Genomic DNA, 26,419 nt, shown 5'->3' with positions numbered 1-26,419 from the left:
AAAACTAAACAAAACCAGCCAAGGAAATCAATTTTTTAAATGAATTTTAAAATGATGTTTAAAAATAGAAAAATCTTATTGTTAAGGTGCATTATGTTAAAAAAAAATATATATATATATATATTTTAAAGAGGCAGGCTCTGGCTCTGTCACCCAGGCAAGAGTGCAGTGGCATGATCACAGCTCACTGTAACCTTGAATTCCTGGGCTCAAGGGATCCCCCTGCCTCAGCCACCTGAGTAGCTGGGACTACAGACACCTGCCACAATGCCCGGCTAATTAGAAAAAGTTTTCTTTTCTTTTTTTTTTTTAGAGGTGTAGTTTCACTATGTTTCTCAGGCTGGTCTCGAACTCCTGGCCTCAAGTGAGCCTCTCACCTTAATTAATTTAATTCTAAGTATCGGTATGATGCCCAGAAGCCTGCCCACTGCCAGTTTATTCCATTTCAGGGGAAAATCCCTTTATTCTCCTTTTTACTAGTGACCGGAGTGTGACACTGGTATGGGAATGACGCTAAAGTGTTTTCATTTTTTGTTTTCGTGGCTGTTGGTTTTTGTTTGTTTTGGTATTTTATTATTATTTTTTTAAACAAAATCTGAGATATTAGGTAGCAAGGATGACCTGAACAGTAAGTATCACATTTCCTAAATCTAAGAGGTCATCAGGTATAGGGTGCTTCACTATTTTATGTACCATTAAGAAAGAAAATACTCAGCCCATAAAACATGCCATAACTGGAAGACAATTCTTGATTCTGGATATATTAAAACAATGAGAGGGGGGAAAAAGGGAGTAGGATTTTAGAACTGATGATATAGACCGAAAAACTACCTCTGTGGATTTTAAACTTGCCTGCTCCAAGGGAAAAAAAAATTCGTGAGACAAAGTATACACAATTATCACTAGTGCTAAATTAGGAATAAAACCAATGACATTATACAATAAGGATAGTACATAACAAAGAAACAACTAATTTAAGAAAACAGAGCTTGATCTAAATTTTGGACAGCATAAATTATTCTCATGTAGGGGTAGATTAACAGGTCAAAACATGATCACGGCAGCGTGAAGGTGACAATACCAGTGGATGAATTAGATGGACTTCCTTGACAATATTTCTTCTCCTTCCCAAGCCCAGCTCCACAACAGGCTGACAGCTTTAGGGATTTTCAATACCTATTTGACATAGATTAATTAACTAATGAACAACACTTCAAAACTTTTCCACTCTGGACCTAACTGTTCCAAAGTGCGTGCGTGCGTGCGTGCGTGCGTGTGTGTGTATATATATATATATACAGTTTCAAAAGTATATTTCTAAGCCTTCATTATCAGTGCTAGTCGTTCACTGAGACACTTTTCTGAACTATGGATTCACGGAATCATAGAGGTGATCTGAACCTTAAAGACCACCCAAGCCCCCTCATGTTAAAGATGCAGAAACCACCCTCTGACTCAGAGGTGGTATGGCCCACCTATCCTAGCACTTCAACTCCAGCCTCCTTAGCTCCTGCCCCAGACTCATTCTGGTATACCACACAGGACAATGACAAAAGGTGTCAACAAATGCAAGACAATCAAAACACATTTCAAAAACTCAAGAAGCTGCAGCACCAAGGATATCAGAGTGGATATCCCTATGGGGCACAAATGTGTGTATATAAAATATTATACTCACATATATGCATATATGAAACTAAGTCCTCCCCTCTCTGCTTCTTCCTCTTGAATACAAAGCAGCAAACATTAAAGATATTATACTGAAAATGTAACAAAACCCAATTATTAACAATAGCACCTTAACCTTGACAGATGAGAATAATGCATCTTGTCAAAACCTAGGAATTTTTGTGTTTTATGTTAGTTTGAATACGTAAATGTTTAATCAGGCGAATTAAGTGGCAAGATACTAAAAAGCAGGAAGCAGGTGTAGTTTTAACAACTTCAGTTTTGTATCTCTACAAGAAACATTTAATTTTTTGAACAGTATCTGCTGCAATTTCATCGTTGGGCATCTAGTTTGGTCTTTCTGTATGTGAAAACTGGCCGATTTATATCCATATCACAATGAACAAATATATTCCTTCATGTATGACAGTTTCAGCATACAGAATGCAACCTCAGCTACCAATTATAGCTGCAAATGAGCAATAGTGTGGAATGAGACAGCCTGCTGGCTTTGTTAGTATTCTGTCTCCTTTGGGATCCCATGGGGAAAGGGGAGGCTCTGATGAAGAGAAGCCCTTGGCTCATGGTTTATTGTGCTTGCCACCAGCTGCAGACTTCTCATCTCATTAGTTCTTTTAGAATACTGTGGGTGAAGACAGCTGTAGCCTACTTGAGTCTTCAGCTCCTGGGTATTCTGAAGGCTGAATTTGCTATGCACTTTCTGTAATCCTTGGGAAAAAAAAAGAAAGCAAATTCACTAGGCCAAGGAAATGCATTTTAAAAATGGGTTTTAAATCATGTTTAAAAGTAGAAAAATCTTATTGCTAAGGTGCATTGTGTTTAAAATTTTTTTATGATTCAATTTTAATTATCTGTATAATGCCCAGAGGCCTGGCCAGGATAAGGGCTTAGTAAAACCATCATTATCAAGTTAGGTATAATATCCCTAGACATTACTTGCTCCACCAATAATAGTGCCTGAACAACAGAAAAATACAATGGTATCAGCATAAAGTATATTCGGATTAGTGTTAATACAACTCTATTTAATTGAAAACTCTTATTTAAGTAAAAAAGGCAAGTGGAAAGTCAAGAAACCCTTTGGAGAAGAAAATAAAATATAATACAGTAAATAAATGGATTACTGAGTCTCCACACTGGAGCCACAGAATACATTCATTAAATTCTTATAAATAAGTGTTTTCTGTCACTGGAATACAAAAGTTGTGCTACCTCTTGGGTGTACATCTGTTACTCACTACAGCTCCCAATAGAAATTCTCAATAGAAACCAGATTCATTTCAAAGACAAAGAATATTAGTTTTATGAATCTTTGAGCACAGTGGCTATCCCCCAAAATGCAAGTACAAAATCTGTGCTGAGCCAACCTAAATATCCTTGAGCCCAGATTTAAGTCATAATTATGAATGGGGAAGTGAGGAGGAGGTTGGGGGGGCAAGTTGGTAGGAATTTCTTGACAGCTTGGGGAAAACTGAGATAAGCTCCAGACAGCAGAAACTGCTTAAAGAACCATACATCACAGGTGAGGCTAAGTGTAAACTAAGGAAAAGAGTGCCCAAACCACAAGCATTAGCAACTGCTTGACACCTGCTTATGTAAGATCAACCCCTAACGGCTGTCCTCTAACCCAGAGAGGGGAAATGTTTTACAGAGTAAATATAAAAACTTGAGAGAGATATTAGGGTCCTGCAGCTTGTTTTAAAATGCTTTCCTTTAGCATAAGATGATTAATTAGATGTCTATTCAAACAGCTCAAAGATAATCACTAAGTTTAAAATACATGGGTATTGATTGCAGTTCACCTTAGCAAAGCTTATTTCCTCTAATCCCATCCTAAAAATAAAGCCCACGATGGGGGGAAAAGCTGAATTACATATGAAGATAAATAGCAAAGATCATTTATTAGCACTGCCCTGAATTTTCCAGAAGAGTTCCTGGATCCTATCACCATTCACCCTAATGCCAAACACACAACTAACGGAAGCTGACAAAATTCAAGCCAGACTCCAAAGGTAAGCCCATTAAAAAAAATGTTTGCATTGAATTTTGCAATAGCAAATAACATAGGTGTAAAGAGAAATAACATTTACTAACTTGTTTAAGAAACTGATTTCAACAGTTATTTTCAAATAAGCAGCTTTCTTTTATATTTTTAATTACATCTCCCCAGTGACTCCTCAACCTTTCAGGTTCCCACAGAGTACCATTAATATAGTATAAGTAAATCTTATTAATTCAGGTCCTACCACCTTAGAATTCGTAATCATTCGGACAGGGGCTGGGCTGAAGTTTATCTTTGCATGATCTATGAAAAAAAGATTTGCTACACAAATTAATAGAGTAACAAGATCTCAGGAGGGCTGTTTAAACAGTTCAGAAGTGTTTTAGAGCAATTCAGAGGCATTCATTTGCATATAATTATTATGCTAATTACAAATCATTCTTATCTATTCATTAAAGCGGATTCCCAAAGGATCACTAATTGTCAATAACTTGTTGGCCTAGTTTCTGTTACTGAATGTACCTCAGAGGAACAAAACTGCATTAAAAAATATTCTATAATTCAGCCCTCTCATTAATCTTTACTGGCTTTCCACCAATGAATCCTAAAAGCTGAATTTTTAAACAAGTGTATTGAGAACTGAGAAATGCAGTCAAATCTACAGCCCTGAGCAGAACACTGTTTTGTAATCTTTCTAATCTCGAAGAAACCCTCCAGAGTCCTGGGGTGGTGGTGGTGGGGGGTAATCTTGGCATTCCAGGTTGGGGTGGGGGCAGGGGTTGTCGACAGAGCTCTGCTAAGTGTGGCCACTCTGATCCACATGAGGTGGCCGCAGCATAGGGCACTGCTAGGCTGGAGCACAACTACGCTAATTGCTTCCTCCATTCTTTCTGATCTTACCCTTTTCACAATGAGAGATGACCAGCAGTGTCATGTTTATAAAGGCAGACAGACCCCCAAAGCCTTTGGAAAGATATAATGGAGAAAGAGAAGAAACGACAATTCCAGCCTGAATTTCAGCCCTGAGAAGAGGTTACAACCAAATGTCTGATGTGACACACTTCATATTCTACAACACAGCAAGGAAACCAAATAGTTGTGCTACAGAATGAGATGGGCAAGTCAGGACAAAAGGAGCAAGCTCTTGGGTGTTGAGAAAAGAGTTTTCCTAGAGAGCCCAGAGCTGGTGGGCTGCCCTAAGCAATTGCCCCAGGACTTCTCCCAAGCCCTCCCCTCAGGTGAGTTACTGGTTTGAGTGTTTCATGCACAAATATACAATATATTTATTACTGTAACATATTTATTATTAGTATATATTTATTATAGCACTTAAAAATGAAGATATTCTAAACTCTAGACACCAATGAAATACATTTAAACACATTAACAAGTTGATTTTATTTTCATTTGTTAAATGTCACATATTTTAAAATTAAATTGCATATACCTGAAACATTAAGTGATATGTTTAGGAGAGTTTTATTTACAAAAATGCATTTGTTAGATCACTGAACATATTACATCAAACACCTTAAACTAAAATGGGGAGGGGGGAGACACACTACTGGAAAACCAGAGAGTGAGCCCTCTCTAGTAAAATGTTGGTTCTTGATTTGGCCTTCAGCTTCTAAGTCCCAGGATCCCATTTAATCCATTAGCACTAATGTAATAACCATTAAATAAGAAAAAATCAAAGATTTTAATAGAAAGGGCAAAATCCAAGTAGCATTGTTTTGCTTCTATTCTTGGAGCACTTACTTGTGTGCCAGGCATTCACATTCTCTCAATAACTCTCACAACCTTGGAATAAATGTAGTGTACTGTCATCACCACTGGGGGAGGGAGGATGAAATTCTTCGTGCAAGTTCACCATTACTGGGCAGAAGAGCTGGGACCCAGATGCTACCTTGTCTGACACCAAAGCCAACCACAACACTTATCACAAAAATGTGATTTACACTTTATCATTTGATCAGACTCAGGTATCTGAAGGGATCCTTGTTCCCTCTCAGCCCAGAGAACTTTCCCTGAAAAAGAGTTTACATTGCTGAAAAGGGGCTTATATAAGCAATGAACTTTAAAAACTCAACTTGGAGTTGTTTATACTAATTTCTTTAAAAATATCTGCCATTTGCCACTCAAAAACCGTATTTTCTGACTCTCAGCAGAGAATTTTTTCCCCACCCAAGGAACTGGAGCAAATCCTACTTTACACCCCACTACCTCTACCCTCCCTGCCTTTTTACTTTTAAAACATGAAAGCAATTAGGAATAAACACTGAGTTAATAATGACTTCTAGTGAAAAAGTATTTTGTGCAGAATGTTTGTACACATAGATTTTTTTTAACACAAATTCTAAGATTTAAACAAGCATGAAATGAGCAATTATGTTATTTTCCCACAAGAGGGCACTGCCATCCAACTATGCCTTCGAATATACTGGATGTTCTCTAAATCCACTACTGAAAGTGATCTGAAAGTACTTGACCATGTAAGGCAGCAGAATAAAGTGGGAAACATTTACACATCTCTTTTTAATAGGAACCATACCTACATTTATTTATATCTTCTTTGAGGATGGGGGAGAAAATCTCTAACTTACTACCAAAAAGATCTTGACAATGGTTTGCCTCACAGTACAGCCAAGGTGAGATGAACATTTGACAAGCATAAATTTCTTAAGCATAAGCAAAATCACTGCTGCCTAAAACCTGTATTTGAGTTGGTTTCCCCCCCACCCCTCGTTCAAGGCGGCTACTATTATAAGCATTCATCACCAGCTAGGAGCTCATTCACAATTCTCACGTCTTTACCACGTACACACTTTTATAAAGAGCTTTTGGAGATCTCTGACATACACTAGTAATAAGTTAGAAACTTTTAAGGTAAAAATGAATGCCTAGGTTTTAACAGCAAAAGGAAGAGGTACTCCGAATGTCTGTACAGCCGAAGAACCACTAAAGCAGCATTTGGCAACCACAGGCCCTCCTAGGACTTGCTGGATCTCAGCCACAGACTTCTAATAAACAAAAGCTCTTTCAGATCTAAAGAACTGGGTAGCCACTGCACAGCTCCAAGAAGCAGAAAGCCCTTCTTAGGAAATAAGAAGCAACAGTTGGAACAAATGTATTATAACATCCAAAATGCAGAAGCTCTTGAAGCTGTGAGAGAACCAAACGGAGCATGGTCAGTGCTGGCCATCTAGGGTATCATCTGCCAAAGGTTAGTCTGGAAGATATATTAGGTTGACCAGTAAGTAAGCTGACAAATATTAATAGCTTCACATGGTTTGAACTAATATTTAACTTTTTCCAGTCATATCCCATCATTCTTTTTAATTTTGAAGAGAAAAAATTTAATATTATAAAGATTAGAGCACATTTTGTGATTCTTACATGTCTTTGAAATTATGAAGTTTTTTCTAAAGGCAGTGCAGTAAAGCATATGTTATCTAGACCATCTACTCAAATATGTAACATCTGGGCACTGTCTCACAGAATGCATGATCAAAAGAAAAGATATGCCAAATCCTTCCCAGAGCACAAGAAACAAGCACTGCTTGAGGTGTGGCCAAAACTTACATGCCTCTAAGATTCTTATTAGGAATAAATTAAACCAAGTTTCATCGGCTTGCCAAGGCTAACATTTAGGAAAAGGTGTCTTTTAAAAGAGCACATACCTTTATTTAAACAATGCACATTCATGGTTTAAAGCAAAAAGTGTTAAGACTATCCACTCAAATAATGGAACAGCAAGTTCAAAGTGAAAAGAGCTAAATACATGAAAAAGCAAATCGTACATGTTCATTTCCAAAGGCAAATGCAATTTCAGAAAAGTCAGGTACTGGCTTAGCATATTCCTGGCCTCAACTAAAATGGGACATTGTTTTGCCTGCCAAAACATACTCACCAAACAAATGGATGATAACCAAAGAATAAAACAGTCAATGGTAGAAACAAGAGGAAAAAGCACAAACTTTTAAAAACCAATTCATTTTCCTTGACATCACCATCCTTGAAAAGATTACCCTGGAACTTCTACAAATGCTCAGATGAACAGTTTAGATGAATCCAAAATCCCATTATAGTCTTCTGACATGCAATTAAAATGGATGTTCATTTAGGAAAGTGCAAAACTTCAAACCTCTCAGCCCCTCATTAGCCTTTGAACTTCAACTGCAGCCTGGAGCCCAGCACTGGTCTATATCAGTTGTGAGAAAACAGCCCTTTGATGGAGGGGCACTCAGCACCCATATAACTGCACAAGCAACAGCTGGAACAAACTAACTCCAAGTCACTTAGAAATTCTTCAGCATTTACTGATTAAGAATCAAGCACTGTCTTTAACAGACACAATTGTTCCTTTGACTGGAAAAATATTTACTGTACCAACACAGAAAAAATTTAAGTTCCAATAAATGTTTATTAAATGAACAAATGAGAAAATGTATGAGTGGTGTTCTCTTTAAGCACCCACATCAAAACCCATCTTTGAGTCTCCAATCCTTTTATTCTATCATACATATGAAAACTTCAAAATATGCCAGAGTTCAGCAGTTGTGAGAGGAGGTGACCAAGGCCACTGATGAAAACTGGTGTTTCAGGGGACTAGGGAAGACAGGTGGAAGAAGAGACAGTTGATTGTTTCCTTTAAATAAATTAAGAATGGTCTTTAGCAACATATTACAAAGGAAGGAACATTACATATTACGAAGATGCTCTAGAAAAACAAAAATAAAGTCAGCAGATCTACATGTGAGTCCTTCCCTTCGTTACATGGCTGGGGTACAGCACTTCCCTGGGCTGGAAATTCCTGAACAGTAAAAATAAAGGTTGAGGTGAATGTTGTTGAACCATGCCCTACAACTGAGATTCCTTCTGCTTCCAAAATCCTAGAAGGGAGCCTATGCTACAATATTCACTGTTAATAGTGTAACTAGAGCACTGCTTCTCAAGGGTGAGCAGGTACAGGAATCACCTGGAGGGCTAGACAGACCCCCTACTCCAGAGAATACAAACAGAGAAGGGGCTATGAATCTGCATTTCTATTATAATAAGTTGCCTATAGGCAGACCACACATGAATGGAAAGGGACTGGGGTTTTGGCCTGGGTCCTAACTAAAAGCTTTGGCAGGCAAGCTCTGAAGTTAGCCACAAGCAAGCTCTAAGTTAGCTAGAGACCCTCAGGGGCTCTATAAAGAACCACCCCCTAATTTCCAAGTAACGGTCAGAGAACTGGACTGGTGAGCAGACTGAGCCCACCACTGAGACTCACACATGTATAGACCTATCTGATGGCTGTGGGGGAGGTGTTCTCCAAAGGAGACCAAAGCATAGTGGGGGGAGGTCTGAGTAAGGTGGACTCAGCAGAGGTGATTCCAGGTCTTGAAAGGGAGGCTGAACTTTCTGCCAGCAGCCTCAACCTCTCACCTGGGAGTGCTTGTATCCCTAGGGTATTAAGGACAGAACTGTGACTACTGAGTGGATCCACAGCTTTGCCACAGGAGCTGGTGCTGAAAAGGCTGCTCTCTAGAAGTTTTTCTGCTGGGAAGAGATGGTGCAGAGCAGTCCAGAGTCTCAGCAACAACCCAAGGACCACAGTCCAGGGAGGTAATCTGGCTGCCTGGGGCAGGCATCAGGGCTACAGAGGGGACTGCAGCACTCTGAGCCCAACTGTGAGACGGCCCCACCCACTATTACCCTCAAGGGGAGCATGTGCAAATGGGGAGAGGGACCAGAAAAAAGGACGAAGATTTGGGGTAAATAAGAAAGACAATGGGAATTATACTCACAGGCAGGTAAGGATGAGGGGCATGAGAGTAACAATTAGGGTGGAGGGGATTAAAAAGGACAAAAAAGACGTATGAATGAAATCTGAGCTTTATCTTAAGAGCGCCACAAGCTCATTAGGTAACCCACAAAACAGGGCCCCTCCAAGCTCTGTGGGGAAGTCCTGGTAAAGGACCGCAATCAGAGCACATCCTGCACATCCTTCTGTGACCTGGAAACAACAGGGTACAGAATTTCTAGCCTGTGTCTCTTCCTTTCAGGAATACCATCTTCAGTGAAACACCACAGAAAAACCCTCTCGGTTTTGAAATGCCTCATTTGGGAAAAATCTTTCACCACAAACTAAAACTTTACACTCAAAGGCACTGAAACAAAATTCTATTCCCTCTTTAATAGATCTACATTGTTAAACTACATCTCTGAAACAATTTAGTATGTTTATATCATTAATATTTGCTTATTACTGCCATTCAAAAACAGACGTTAAACTGTCTCATTTTTAGATGTGTAAGCCTTAAAATTGTGAATTAAACATTATTTCTACTAAGAAAAAAACCACCTTGGAAATTATAAAAACAAAATCACATAGTACGTACTATAGAGGAAGGCTGATACAATCCTTTCTTGTTACACATAAATACCAAAAAATGTGGTTCCAATTTCTTTTTTTTTTTGTTAACCATGCTCATTTTCTTTCAAATTACTTCCAAAAACGAAGGTCTCTCTGATGTTAATCGTGTGTACACATCGGCTTACACTTTAAAGAGTCTTCCTCTCCTGGGAAGTGACTTTTGTATACAAATCATGGAAAGCTACTTAGACAAAGTGCTGGAGATGATTAAAAAGGGCCAGATTCAAATTTATACCTCAAAAAAAAGGAGAAGCAGATGTCAACTGACTCATTTGTGTATATTTTGAAAATGAGTTGAAGATATTCATGTGCATTTCATCAGGACATTTAAAGAATCTCCAACTTTTTACTGTGGTTATGTATCAATGACAACTTTAGAAATTAAAAGAAAACTTTAAAACTTATAGTCTGGTGTTTTATACCGAATACCTTGACTTTTGCTACAATTTGATCTAACCAAATAACAATTTTTAATCTGACCAGAAAACAATTTGCTGATTTAGAAACATTCAGAATTTTTAGGATTGAAGGCATATCATATATATTTCATCATCTAGAATAAGTAAAGAAAGAATTAAAGTAGCATTTTGTTCACTTCCTACTTGAATAAAAACTTCAATTCCTCTAAATTGCCTTTTCTTCTTCTTCTTTTTTTAAATACTACAGAGAAAAAAATTCTGCAAATTCTCTTTGATCTACCAAACCCTTATTGAAAAGCTCACTCCATGTCAGGCATTGAGCATCTTGCTAGGTCCCGGAAACACAGAAATGATGAGTAGTACAGTATAGTCCTGGCCCCCAAGAGGCACCCAATTTACTGAGGATGGCTGTTCAGGAGTAACACCTGGGATAGGAAACAAGAGGGGGTGAGTAGGAGGGTGTGGGGACAGGGGGGCTGTGGGGGTAAGTAGGTGTGCCCTGCTGGAGCAAGGTGTGCTCAGTGACTGCTGGGATGTCAGACAAAAGGACTCTTCCTTCTCAAAAGATATAACATCTTAGTAATACTTCACTACAACACCACTTTCTCTTGAAACAGGAAATCTGTTTTGTATGGTGGATATATTCTAATGGGCCAAAAGAAACTGGGTAGGGACATGCATGCAGAAATCCCAGACTGCTCAGCTTGTTTCATTAGGCAATGATGTGTCTTTCAGAAAATTACAAAGAATGGTGTCTAAAGTAATAGTCATATACAGACATCCCACAAGTCATCAACAAAAACCCCTAATTACCTACGTATTTAAATATGTATGATTTCTGTAGCAAACTACTCTGTGACCTTGGGTCACAGTGACAGATTTTTTACCACAAATCCTTGTTCCTAGAGTTATTGTGACAATGTCACCCTTCAATTATATAAACATGTCAAAGCATCCACCCAAGTTTTCAGTTACAACATGGGCTGAATCAAATCCCTTCTATGTATGGTGAAGTACAGTTCATAAGCACGACCGAAAAATGTCAAGTCTACAACAAGACTAGTATACAAGCCATCTGACAACCCAGCAGAAAAAGTTAAACTTTAAAAGTAATTAACAGTCACTCCAAATTAAAATGTTTAGGGCTATGTTGTATGAAAGCCACCTGCAGTGACAGAAACTCCCCGCCAGGTGGAGTTAGAACAGTCAAGCTTCACTTTCAAATTCTTGGGTTTCTTATAGTCCCAACTCTGCCACATTTAATATGAAGGAAAGAAACTCGATCATTTAATTTTTTTTAATTAGTTCACTCAAGGAAAACCAGTGCAATTCATTAAAAACAGAATTAAGTCAGAACTGACTTAATCACTGAATTAAGTCAGAACAAAACCTCCAGGAGTCAAGGTGCCACAGTCTGAACTGAGAGATCACCGCACCTTCAGAAGCTCTCCCTTTTCTTTTCTTTTTCCAAATCACCACCAATACATTTATTTGAGGGAGAAAGGGTCAAATCTTATCATGAACGCTTAAACTGGGTAGGACTAGAGACACTGATCTGCCTAGCTTCTGGGTATTCACAACTACAGAGGTAACCACATCCTGCACATGAGGTGTTACCATCAACCAGATGATGAGCATTATTAGATGGAGGCACATTCCAAGCAGTCACATCATCTCCCATATAGAAGGAGGTGCTGCCCTCAGGCCATAAAAATAGCACTGAGAAAAACGAAGGCAGAACATTGCCACAGCCTCCTAGCACAGGCCTAGACGTAATGGTGGCCATGTGAAAGGGGATCAGTCCCTATTTACAAAGCAGAAGAGTGATGCTCCCAGCCAAGCTGCAGGATGAGAGCTGGGGGGCTGAGTGGAGGGGTGGGATCTGACCATTAGCCATTCCCAGTCCAACCTGGGCCTCCACAAGCCATTCTCTGGCCCCGTGTGCTAGGCAGACTCAGCAAATCTGGGAAGGGGATTCTGTCCCGATGCCCCAACCCCACCCCAGCTTCCCCAGGTCTAACATGTGCCCAATCCACTGGGTGCAGTCCCACCCCGACATGATCCTGCACCCATTTTGTTGGCCTATTCGTAGTTACTAAGCTCTTAATTCTAGTGCCACTTCAAACCTTAAGGAACAAGTTTTAGGCACTAAAAACTGACTGCTGGTAGGGCAGATGTACTCTAAAGTGATAACCCTTAGACTCCTGTACAATCCCTTCCCCTAAGTGCAAGCAGAACCTCTGCCTTTCTTCTAAGCAACAGACTATGGCAAAAGTGATAGGATGCCATTCCCATGACTAATCAGGTTACATTACCGGGCCACTAAATTTGTGATTTAGCAACAGACAATAGATACAGTTAGAGAGAGGGGTACATCCCCCCAAACCCAATGCACACATCTCTGTCAGACCACAACTCTTCCGCCTCCCTCCTCACCTGTCTCAAGGGAATCACTATTATGAGCATCTTATGCATTCTTCTTGACCCTCTATACACAAGCAAATATGTACACACATATAAAGACACATTTCCTCCTTTTTAAAACATTATAAATGGAAGCGTATTATACATACTCTTGTATCTTTCTCCTTCCAAATTATCTTGAAAAGGATTCTTTATCTGTACAAACAGAGCTCATTCTCTTTTAATGACTGCACTGAACATCATCATATGGGTACACCATAATGTTTTTCTTCAATTCCTGATTGATGGAGCAACATTTAGAGTTCAGACTGCTTCTAATCTTAGGTTTGTACATGTGTCACTTCACAGTGGGAGGATCAATTACTAGAGCTGGAATTTTGCTAGGTCAATGAGCACGTACATTTGTAATTCTGCTAGACTGGTTGCACCAATTTATATTCCCACAGGCAATGTATGAGTGCCTGTTTCCTCACTCTTTGCCAACCCAGGTGTTATCAAAATGCCATCAAACTGATTCTATATTCCAGTACAAACTCTTTACTCATAAGTTAGCTGCATCATTATCCTCAAGCTCATCAGGTTCATATGACCGATATTTATGAAGTACCCACTCTGTGAAAAGGGGAAAGGTTGCCAAACAGAGAACAAAACACATCAATGAAATGAACGAGAGCTTCTGAAATTCAGCAGAGGGGAAGACTGATACCAACTCGGGTTCAACCTCCCTAGATTTCCCCAGGATGTAAGCTCTGACCTAGATCCTGAAGGACCTGCAGGCTTTGGACAGACAAAAGGAGTCCCAGAAGGGAGGTGAGGCCAAGCAGTGTGCTGGGACAGGAAAGCACAGGACATGGGCAGTGCAGACCAGTTTGAGGAGAGGAAGATGATGCTCAAGTGGCAGCTGGAGGAGCAACCGACACAGCCAGGCCTTAGTGTGGGAGGAATCAGTGGACAGAAGACTGAATTGAGAGGTAGAATTTCCACTTCTGGCATTAGCTTAAAAAAAACTGGTTTATTTAGGTAGGCTTCAGTTTCCTCACTTCTAAAACAGGGAGGTTAGTCTTGAAGCCAAACTTTCTATAGCTGCAGAACAGTGTGTTCAAAGTAAATCTTATGGTCAAGACTAATGTCGGCCAGGCAAGCAGAACTGTGTTGGTAGTGGGGAAAGGGCAGGAACTTGTCAGCCCCACATTCTAGTCACTCCAACCTAACAACCTGATGGAGCACCAAGAAACTCTTAGCATTATGCAAAGCGTAGTCTGAAAGCAAGGAGGCCTGGGTAGCTAAGGTCTCCTCCAGCTCTAAATACTATTTTAACTAAGTGTTAGACAATGCACCTGGACCTTCATTTCTTGTCTGCATGCCTACAGTTCCTGCATTCATTTAACATGCATCATTGAGTACCTACTGTATCTCAGGCACTGTTACAGGAGCTGGGGAGACAGGGGTTAGTTAGTTAACAGTACAAAGACTCTTCCCTCTGACGTTCCATTTGTTTCGAAGGGATAGAGAAAAAAACATGTCAGAGCACTGAGAGTTAAGAGGGAAAAGTGTCACGACTGCTCCACCCACCAAAACCCTACTCATCCTCATGTCAGGAGGCTTTCATTCAGCCTTTTCAGATTTTCATCCTCACACATTGTTCGTTCTCGTGTCTGAAATCCCGCAGCACTTTGGACCACACATAAGCTTTTGCCACTTGTTAATATTTCACTATATTGTGCTTATCTCACTCAGGCCTCTGGTGGGTACTATACCAATGTCGGAGAGCGACCACAGCACTGCGTACACAGTGCTGGTACACACTGACAGGCACACGGTACCTGCTGACTACTATGACAGCACTGCCATTTGAGAACCATAAATGTGTTCTGAAAACTTTCTTCCTTTTCCCAACACTACAGACCAGAATTTTCAAATAACAAAATTACATAAAAGAGCAGAATCAAATGAGCAAACTAATTTAAGAGAACACCAAATTGGATCTGGTAAGAAGTAATGATCTCCAGGTGGTCCAAGTGGGTGCAATAGAAGATAATCCTTAAAAAAAAAACATTAACTAGTCCAGGCCAAAACAATGGAGTGGAATCTAAGGGGAAAGAGCATGCGGGTAACCGTCTATGTCTGAGTGGACAGATGAGAATGTGCAGAAAAAAAGAGCAGACCCAGAGTCCCTGCCCCAGTAGGTCTCACAATCACTTCCTCCCTGGAATGGGTGTCTGGCCCTACGGCCGGGGGACTCTCCTGCCACCACCCACCCCAGCCTTCACACATCCCCAGGGAGCTCAATGCTCTGCTCCTGGCACTTACAGGCTTAAAAACAACAAGGGCACCTTTGCTACCATAAAGTTCCCTTCCCTCTTTTTATAGCAGACAAATATGTCTGTCAAAATTCTTTTTTCATGTCAAAAGGTCTGACAACCCCTACATGATATCAGTTGTACTTTTATTATCCAGAACTGAGAAAGCGCATAAACAAAAAGCTACTGTGACACAAATGTGCACAGTAGCACTACTCACAACAGCCAAGAGGTGGAGACAACCCGAATGTCCATCAACGATGAATGCATAAACAGAATGCGGCACATCCATACGTGGGAATATTATTCAGCCATACAAAGGAATGAAGTACTGCACATGCTACAATGTGGATGAACCTTGAAAACATGCTAAGTATAAAAAAGAAGCCAGACAAAGCAGGCCACATATTGGATGATTCCATTTATGTGAAATATCCAGACTAGGCAAATCCCAAGAGAAAGAAAACAGCTTAGTAGTTGCCAAAGCCTGGCAGGGGAAGGAGCAATGGGAAGTGACTGTTAGTGGGTACAGGGTGTCCTTTTGAAGAGATGAAAATGTTTTGGAGCTAGATAGTGGTGACAACTGTACAACGCGGTGAATGTATTACACTTAATACCACTGAACTACATATTTTGAAATGGTTAAAATAGTAAAATTTTATATTATGTCTATTTTATCACAATTTTAAAAAGCTACCGTGAATTCAATAAACTTTAAAATAAATTTATATCTTACCAATATCTAAAATGTGACTTGGAAAAGTGGAGCTATGAACACTAAAAAACAAAACCCTACATAGAGGTGAACAGTTACTACACAAACAATCCTTCGTGTGAATGCAGACACTCAGAATTCTTGCACAACTGTACCTACCAATAATGACGATGATAGCTAGTACCTATTAAACTAGGAACTGCTCTAAGTGCTCACTTAATCCTCTGCGATAATCAGCCTCCTTTTACACAAGATAATACAGACGCAGAGAGTTAAGTAACCCTTCCAAGACTAAACAGCCAGCAGGTGGCAGAGCCTAAGAATTTAAATCTGAAGCCCATCTCATTTCAGAATGTATCTTTGTTATCTTAGTCACAGAGCCATGCCTCCTCACTTGGGCCCACAAAGCCTCCTCGCTTGGGCCCAATCCATTCACTTTCACTAGTATCCGCCCCAAACATTATCATTCCACACAGAGAACCACTGACTCAGCCTCTGCGAGTGCAGCGCCTTCCACCCGGAGCACCCATGTCAAGTGCTATCACCATCATCGCCGCTGAAGCCTGCTGGGATGGAGGGAATGGGAACCAGGGCCTCCAGGGCTCTTGTACAATCTGCCTTACACTGTTCTTTCCACCCATATTCACACCTGCACACACTGAGGGATCATTTTCACCTGAGGACAGGAACAAAGAACTACTTTTATGCTCCAGCAAAACCAAAGGTATCTTGTACTCTGCTGGTGAACACCAAGGACTGCAAGCCTATGAACCACAAGACTGGGTCAGCGCAACCATTTTGTTTGGCCAGCTCAGCAGTTTCAAACACCAACAACATAACTTGAATGCCTTCCCCAGGGCACCCAATCCTGATGTGGCACGCTGCTGCTCGGTGTCTCGCGATCTGTGCTTCCAGGAGTGCAAGCTATCCTGACCTCGCCACTAACTGACTCACTCATTACTCCCAATTATTTTTCTTCCCGTCATTGTTCTTTCACATACAGCACACCAGGGCTGTAAACGATATCAAGAGAAATAAAAGGGCATAACTGATATATCATTTCACTTTTGGGGATTAAAAAAATTCTCTCTATAATTTCCAATGTGGAAATATTCCTAAAATTGAAACAACTTCAAATCACGGCATAACCAAAATTAATTTCTAGAACAAGGGTCTCTTCTCAGTGCTCGCACTTCTAAGCAGGAAGGGAGCCCTAGCAGAGTAGCTCATCCTGGCAAAGGGCCACTACTGGCAGTTCCAACCCTAGTGATTTCTGAGAAAATGTCAGGGACCTTTGTTTCAGGTTTACCTTTAAATTTCAGCAGCAAAACCAGACATTTAGTGTTTTGAGTTATTTCTGTTTAGCTTTGCTCAAGTTCAGGGAATAAGCACCAAAAATAGAAATGGAACGCACTGTGCCTGACCCTCACAAAACAAGGGGTGCCACTTGTATTCCAAAGCTTTAGCTTTCTGGATCAGCAGGAAGAGGACCAACGTGGTTGTATTAACATGTAAAAAGTCCACAAATGTGCCCTGCAAAACCAAAGCAGCACCCAGTATACTACAAAATAAGAATTGATTTAATATTCACAAACTTTGGCAAGATAATGGTCTTAATTTAGCATAAGGTGGAAGCATCATTACTTGTAGAAAAAAATTTCTTTACTAAGTCAAAGCCTGGAGTACAAATATTTACATCTAGTAAGAATCAAAATAGAAAGCTAAACAACTGTTAAATTAAAATACTCTAGACCAGCCATTTTCCACAAGTGACAACTTTAGCCCTAAGTTACTAAAAACTTATATGTAAATTTAATTTTTACTTTCGTAATCACACTTGAGAAGTATAAGGATCCATATTATTTAAAGAAGATTATGAAAGAATTCTTCTGTAAACAATGTGGGTTTCTGTGTCTGTTTTTTCTTCCCCCCAATGAAAACACATACCTATGCATCCCAGGTATACTGGAATCTCTTAAAGGGATCACTTGTACAAAGGCAAAATCCACACAGAAAGCAAATCACCTTTTCCCTTTCTCTCTGGTCTCTTTCGCTGCACATACCCAGACTAAACTCCAAGCTCATTTCAGTGTAGAAATATAGGCCACACAAGAAAGAAAGAAAATCATTTTTAGATGTAAACAGGAACAAATTAAAAGGTCATCCAATAATACTTACTGCTGGTTCAACTTGACTTCGATCTGCAATATCTATGTGGACAATTTCAACAGTTTTCCATATGTTTGGATCTAAACCGTGTACCTATAAATGATAAAGAAAAATGAAGCAAAACAAACTAGATTATTGTTAGGTAAAACTACTAACTTACATATAGAATCTTTATCTTGAGTCTGTCAGGGTACGTTACAGACAATTAAAAAAACCAAATTACTATTTCATTAAATTAGCTGTCTGAAATCTTGAGAGATCTAGAAATCTTTTGTTACCTTTTCAACCCCAAATAATAAGGGGGAGAGAGTTTGAGGATGTTGCCAAATGAACAAAAATTTGCCGATATTATTTTCTGGTAGTCCTTGGAGATGATTTATATAACAAAATCTATGTGACCTATGTTTAACCCAAATGATACCCAATGAAATCCTCGTAACCTATAAATCCTATATAAACATATGGTGACATTATAACTAGATTTCAAGATGCTGTATTCTGTGATCTAAAATCTCTCTAAAATTTGATTATCCTAAAGCTATTCAGTTTCAATATGATGTCAGCTCCTCTAAACTTCACGCTGTTCATTTATTTTCAAAACTCCATCTATGAACCAATTAAGAATTGTTTAAAAACTGCCAAAGACATGCCAACTTGAAAGCTGAAAATGGCAGATAACACACAGACTAAAACATACCAAATCATCTCATTGAGACCCCAAATTTTAGAGACTATGAAAAACTACATGAAATGTCAAATCATCACTTGAAAGAAAAATCAAATACTACAAATTCAAAACTATTAATTAGCATCAGTAACATAATAGAACATAGCAGGAATAGAATTTACCACAACCATTAATTTATTCTCCTCTAACAGTGTATCGTAAGGTTGGAATAGTAGTTCTCAACTAGAGAGTGCACCAGGAAACAGACTGCTGGGGCCAGCCCCAGAGATTCTGATTCAGTAGCTCTTGGGTGGGACCTGAATATTGCTGGCATTTCTAACAAGTCCACAGATAATGTATTACTGCGGCTGGTCCAGCAACAACACTTTTGAGGACCACTGGGCCAAGGGCATCAAACTATACCAGATGCCCTCCCAAGTTCTGTGGCAAACCTTACCAAAAGTTAATGATTACATTTGAGTTCTAATTGATATTCTTGAAACTTAGAGATAAATGTGCACCAACTTATAATTATGTAAGCTGGGAGGCTTGATAACATTTTTGTATATTATTAAAAGAACTTTCTCCCTTCTGCCTTCTGGCCATTTCTCTAATGTCACTATCCTAGCAAATGGAGTGGAGGTGACAATTAAAGCAATCAATTCTGCTATGTAGAGCAGCTCTGGTGAATGTTCTGAGATGAAAGCAATCTAATTAGCAAAACTAATACCTAAAATTGGGCTGGGGATTACTTGTGAATTTTGTTTACCCATGCTCTCCCAATCGGAGATAAAAGAGTTGCTGATGAAAAGAGCAACTCACCAAAGTCCACTCAAGTGTCAAGGCAAGGGGACTGACAGGGAAAGCCCGTTTGCTTTCTGGTTGCTTGCTTGCCTCACCTCAATTTGACACAGCTTGCTTGGTGTGGCCAGGCGTTAGTCCAACACAGGTGACATTACTTTGGTGATACAGCGAACTACATACAGTATTTCCATTTTCAGGGGCTTCTGCACTAAAAGTGCAGAGTTGAAACTTACATTTTCTACTGTTCCCAAGTCTGGTTTGTGCCATGTTTCAATTTTAATGAAGAAATCATCTTTCATATATTCATTCTGCAGAAAACACAACAGGAAAATGGCAGTGATCTTTCACCGGTTCTCTGGGGCTCAGGTCTGAGGGAGCCTTTCCCAGCATAAGCATCCATGCTTTGACTCTACAAGGAGACTGATCCTCAGGTGACACACGATCATTAGCTACCAATTTTTACAGACTTGTCAGGCAAACCAAATGTTGCATGCTTTTAAATAATTTAAACAATCCTACTTGCCATGCAGTGTACAGGGCTAATAAGGAAGCCGTGAGGTTTGGAGAGCCAATCTGGCATTCGAAGGAAGTAGTAAAAGCAAAATAAAATCAATAGGGAGATTCTGAGACAGAGTGGAGAAAGAGCCCATTAACACTGGGAACATGTGGTAGAGTGTGGGCTGGAACACAGAGCAGGGAGCCATGCAGTGATGGGCAGTTTTAATTAAAAAGCAAAGAATGGTTAAAAATAATTATTATGTAAAACGAAGTTTAAAGATGAAGAGTAATGGGACACAAAAATAATTTTACTCACCGTTACAACTGAGGCATAATGGAGAGGCAGGCAATAAAAGGGGAAAAATTTCAGAATATTAATTGGAGTTGAAACAATCTATCCCAATATATAACATCACAAAGACTAAACTACCTGAAAACACAAAACATTTAGTAGCTTACATCTGCAAAACATAGTTTCTATACAAGTGACACTGGAGGATACTTTAGATTATAAAGTACAAATAGTATGAAAAATAATCTAATTTTAAAATAATGTTAAAAAGAATAATGTCACAAAAGGAAAACATTGTAGGTTAATTTAGGAAATGACAAGCAGCTGTTTCAGAAGTCTGTATATTCTTCCTCTATTATGTGACAATAAAAGTACACCAAAAAGATACTTCTGAGTGTGGATCATCTTTAAGATTTCATTTGCTCATCGCTGGAGCCAGTACAGTCAGCAAGGACACCAATGTAGCTGTCATCTGGGAACAAACTTATGTCCTTCACAAAGGTGTCGGGGGAGGAGCCCAATGCAGCCTCTCCTCTGCTATCACTCAGGCAGTGACTATCCAAGAACCTGTAGAAGGCCTTGCTCAGTGTAACCCTTTTCAAAGGTGTGGGCACTGGGAGTCCCTCTCCTCATCCTCAAGGTGGAGGGTGAAATGGCTGCTGGAGACCAGGCTTACTTGTTCTACAGTAGGGGTATGCATTCCAGGCTTTCTCATGAAACACCAAGGAGCCCTCAGGAGCAATCATCCTCACGAATGCAGGAACTTTGCTGTGAGGAGAGAGATACTAGATATGTTTTCAACAGCACTATCAATTCTTTCTTTGTAGCTATCAAATTGCTTCCAAGAGTATTGTAATTGAAGGTGACCATGTTCTAAATTTGATGACTTTGTATTCAAGACCGTTATCAACAGTTTATTTCAATCCCAAAGTAATCAAGTGGAAAATTAATGTAAAAATAACAAAATGGTTAAGAATGTTTAAGTGTATAAGATTTTTGATTTTTTTTAATAGAAGCAATTCTTTCTTAGGGGCTTTAGATGTACTCCCATGATGTAAAATCTAAGCATTAACTGAAACTACTCAATCTGCTCATTTATACAACATAGAAGTTCTCTCCTGTAATTAGATGACATTATACTTTTTTAATTGCAAAAGCCCCAGAATAAGGGGATATCTCTGAATAAGACCTAAAAGACTCAAAGAAAAATGACAATGTGAAGGATCCATGTTGAAAATGAGAAAGTAAAGCTTATCCAAGTATAAAATTTAATAGGTGTGGATGTCACTCACTGCCTCACATATGGTCAGAGGAAGAGAAGGATTAAGTATGTGATAATATCTATGATGTTTGTGCAAATTCATAAGATAATCAAGGAGAATTCCAACATATAAATGGGTAAAGGACACCCACAGACCTATTACAATTAGAAAATGCTACTCCTTAAGAAACAAATGAAAAATTCAGTCTTACCAGTCTTCAAAGAAATGCAAATGAAATGACCATTTCTACTGATTGGAGCCTACTGTACAGAGAACAGTTTTACGTGCACAAGCTTTTCACACAGACTGGATTTAAATCCCAACATTACCACTTAGCTGTGTGACCTTGGGAGTAGTACTTTGCTTCTCCAAGCTTCCTCACGTGCTGAATGGAGTTCATATTACCTACTCTGCAGGGTTATTTGAGAGGATTAAATCAGATAGTATCTGTAATGTGTTTAGCACATTGCCCAGTATAATGGGAGCTCAAAAAATGGTAGTTACTGCTTTATAATTATAAGCTGACACGGAGCTGGTTACTTTCACATGTCTTTCTTCGTTTAAATCTTCCAAAAAATCTGTGAAATAAGCATTATTTCATCATTTCACATAACCAGCATTTAAATGGGTAAATAACTGTATATCAAAACTATGTCCTCAAACTTCAAGCTCTCTCTATATATTTTTTCAATATCACGGCTGCTTCTCTGAAAACTTTCAAGCACCAACTTAACTTCTTCAACTAAAAGAAAGAACTAAGGAAACTTGGGAGCCAGAAAGGACTTCTGACACTGTAATAAGATGGAGCAGTTGGCCAGAGCTATTCCTATGTTGAATTTTGCAGGCTAAATAAGATAGATGGTAAGGAACCCCATGCCAGTTGGAGAGCTATACAGCAATAGAACATGTAGTGTGGACAACCCTTTCATTCATCCCCTTTCAGTCACTGGGCCAACTGTATGAATGGGTACACAGTTTGGGGGTTCCACTATCCTGACAAATTAAGTCAATGGAAAAGAAAAGCTAAAGTATTCCTATAACAAGCAGCAGTACATGTGAGAGTCCAAGGACATAAAGAGATTTACATGTGCCTTCACATCCTTAAAAAATAATACTGAAAAAGGCCTAATTCTTTGAAAACTTATTCTTTTCAAATGGTGGGACAATTCATACAAACTTCAGAAATATGAAGCCAGGATAACTGAAAATAATAACAGTCAAAGAATATCTAGTAGTCCAAAAATTTTCTCATGTTGCTGAAGAACTAGAACCAAAATCCATTTATAAGTGGGTTAGGTCTAATACAAAATACATACAGGTAAAATTTATTTTTTTAAGAGACAGCATCTTGTTCTATTGCCCGGGCTCAAGTGCTGTGGTGTAGTCATAGCTCAATGAAACTTGGAACTCCTGGGCTCAAGGGATCCTTCTGCCTCAGCCTCCCGAGTAGCTAGGACTACAGGTGTGTACTACCATGCCCAGCTAATTTTATTTTTTTGGTAAAGATGGAGTCTGGCTATGTTGCCTAGGCTGGTCTCAAACTCCTGGGCTCAAGCGATCCTCCTGCCTCAGCTTCCCTAAGTGCTGGGAGTACAAGCGTGAGCCACTGCACCCAGGATATTTTTTCCACCACATGAACTCCAATAATTCATTATAGGTTTGAATAGTTAATGAAGTCCAAACTTTTGAGCTAGCTGTGTTTCGAATTTACTGGCTTTTAAAAAATATTTAACATTGAGAACATTAATAAATACATCTCCAAGGAATCTAAGTAAGTGACTAAACTTGGGGAAAATGCATAAATGGAGTAAATAAAATTAAATTTCTACTCTACTTTAAAAGAGGAATTTTCATTAATGGCAATTTTAATATATTCCTAACAAGGTAGTTCAAGTGTGTCACTTATATTTACCTTTTTTCCACCTTAGTTGTCACTTTAGTAAAATACAGGAAATTCCTATTTTGGAAGCTTAGAGAGCCTCCATGAAGGCACAATTATAATATTAACCAAAGTAACAAAATGGAGCATGGGCCTAGGCCTTCAAAAACAAACACAAAAAGGACAGTCCTCCTCTTGTTCTCCCAAATTATTCAAGAAGTGGTGTTCTCTCGCGATAAGCCAACGTTCAATGAATGGTGCTTACTTGTTTCAAGATAAACAGGTAAATGCATTTAGATTTCAGCTATTTGCAAGTGAGTTACCCACAGCGTAATACTCAAAAGCATGAAGGTTCTTTAAGAATACATAGCCCTTCTCCCACTCTGAATACACTTTAAGAATATTTAACTTCAGGGTAAAATTCAACAGAAGTTTTTTTATTCCATTGTGTTGAGAGGAGATAATATTAATATCTAATTTTAATGTAACAATAGTTGTGAGCCTGTTTTTGCTTCCAGGTAAGGCAACTCTGTCGTAGCAGTATAGAAAAACAAAGGCTTTATATGGTTTAAAAAATTCAGAATACATGGCCGTAATGTACACTGAACATCTGATCTAAGACATTCCTTTTTTTAAATCATATTCCTGAGATAAATAACACTGCTGCAAGTCATTTCAAACTACACTATCCACTTGAAATTTTAATGTCCTCCCATAAACAACATGAGCGAAACTACTTTTTTCCACCCTTCTTCCTTCTATGGATGAACATTTTGATGTTCATCAAAACGTAGAAATATACAGAGAAGAATCTGAAGACCAGATTAATTTACCGCAAATAAACTAATAATTCTTTCATTTTATAGTCAACTGAAATACACCTTAAAAACACTGGGAGGCCTTCTCTTCCCAGTTCTTCTTGAAGTCAGGAAAGGCTGAGCTGGGGGAGGGGGGGGAACATTGGGCACCTCAGTCATTCATGCATGCATTCATTCATTCATTCATTCACTCAAGTATTTACTGAATGTCCATTGTGCCAGAGGCTGTGTAAATAATGGTGAACACAAAGGGACGATTCCTACCCAGAGCTTAACTTCCAGGGAGGAAGGCAGAAAACAGACTGGTAAACAAAACCACAAAGAGAATCTCCTGCAGTGAAGTGAAATTAAGGAACATGGCACTGGGAAAGTGAGTAAGTGGGGCAAGGTGGTCGGGAAGCCTCTCTGTGGAAGTGACATTACAATGGCAATCTGAGGGTACAGAGGCAGGGAATAGCAAAGCAGGCACAGGGAACAGCATGACCACAGGTCCTAGAAAGCAAAAGGCTTGGCCTATTTGAGCCACGCTAAGGCCTCCAGCATGGCTAGACGGGGTAATGATCAAAGGAGTAGAGGGCAGCGAGATAAGGCTGACAAGGTGCAGAGGGGCAGACAGATACATGGGTCCTGCTTACAGGCCAAAGTTTAGATTTTATTTTTTGTATGATGGGAAGCTACTGAAGGCTTCAAGAAGGAAAATAAGACACCTGATTTGAGTTTTAAGATTATTCTGGCTTTGTGTAGAAAATTAATCTGAGTGGCCAAGAATGGATGGTGGCAAAAATTAACTCAAAATAGGTAAGAACTAAAACTATAAAATTCTTAGAAGAAAACACAGTTATAAATCTTTGTGATCCTGGACTGGGCAATGGTTTCTTAGATATGACACCAAAAACAAACAACAAAAGAAAAAAAACATAAATTGGACTTGATCAAAATTATGAACTTTTTAAGGTTTAAAAGACACTATCAAGAAAGTGAAAAGACAATTCACAGATTGGAGAAAAAATCTGCAAATTGCATATTTAATAAAGATCTAGTATCCAGAATACATAAAAAACTCTTACAACTCAACAATAAACTCAGTTAAAAATTCATCAAAGATTTGAGCAGAGATTTCTCCAAAGAAGATATACAAATGACCTAAAAGCATAAGAAAAAATGCTAACATTAATCATCAGGAAAAATGCAAATCAAAACCACAATGAGATACCACTTCACGCACACTTAGGATGGCTATAATCAAAAAGACAGATCATAATAAGTGTTAGTGAGGATGTACAGAAACTGGAACTCATACACCACTGGTGGGATTATAAAGTGGTATAGTTGCTTTGGAAAACAGTCTGAGAGTTCCTCAAAGAATTAAACATAAAGTTATCATACGACCCCAGCCAATTCCATTTACAGGAGTATATCTCCCCAAGAAAACTGAAAACATGTTTGCATAAAAAATTATACACAAATGTTCATTATTCTGATATTCTGATTATTCTGTTCACTATTCTGATATCTCATTATTTATAACAACCAAAAAGTAGAAACAACCCAGATGTCCAACAGCCAATGAACTGAGTAAACAAAATGTGGCATTTCCATACAATGGAATATAATTCAGCAATCAAATGGAAAGAAGTACTGATTATGCTGAGTAAAAGCAGCCAGTCACAAAAGGCCACATATTATATGGCTCCATTTATATAAAAAGCCAACAATAGGCACAGCTACAGAGAAAGAAAGCAAATCAGTGGTTGTGAGGAGTTGGGGGCAGTGACTGCTAATGGGAACAGCGTTTTTTAGGGGGGTGTTGAAATGTTCTGAAATTAGATAACAATGATAGTTGCACAACTCTGTGAAAAACTACAAAAGTGTACACTTTAAAAGGATGAATGTTATGGCATGTAAACTATATCACAATTTTTTTTAAAGTTAAAAAGAAGAAATGGATGGCAGGATATCTATCTGGAGGCCAGTGGAGAAGTTGAGGAGAGATGTTGGTACCTTAAGATTTACAGTAGCAGTGGAGATGGAGGGAAGACAGAAGAAAACACAGACACGGG

At 39.0% G+C, this 26,419-nt stretch overlaps 1 protein-coding gene across 2 annotated transcripts in view; it reads right to left on the bottom strand.

Moving 5' to 3' along the window:
* Nucleotides 1-26,419, bottom strand: part of PITPNB (phosphatidylinositol transfer protein, beta) — a 63,044-nt gene that overhangs the window by 22,896 nt on the left and 13,729 nt on the right. For both annotated transcript variants that reach the window (XM_012644167.1, XM_012644166.1), the window contains exons 4-7: nucleotides 21,077-21,168; nucleotides 20,425-20,432; nucleotides 19,844-19,918; nucleotides 18,149-18,232 (exon numbers count right to left, since the gene is read on the bottom strand). In XM_012644167.1, the coding sequence (XP_012499621.1) occupies nucleotides 18,149-18,232; nucleotides 19,844-19,918; nucleotides 20,425-20,432; nucleotides 21,077-21,168 (259 nt within the window). The remainder of the gene's footprint in view (nucleotides 1-18,148; nucleotides 18,233-19,843; nucleotides 19,919-20,424; nucleotides 20,433-21,076; nucleotides 21,169-26,419) is intronic.

The sequence above is a fragment of the Propithecus coquereli genome, unplaced genomic scaffold (genome assembly GCF_000956105.1).
Source record: "Propithecus coquereli isolate 6110/MARCELLA unplaced genomic scaffold, Pcoq_1.0 Scaffold206, whole genome shotgun sequence".
Lineage (NCBI taxonomy): Eukaryota > Metazoa > Chordata > Mammalia > Primates > Indriidae > Propithecus > Propithecus coquereli.
This window is presented reverse-complemented; position numbering and strand designations above follow the sequence as displayed.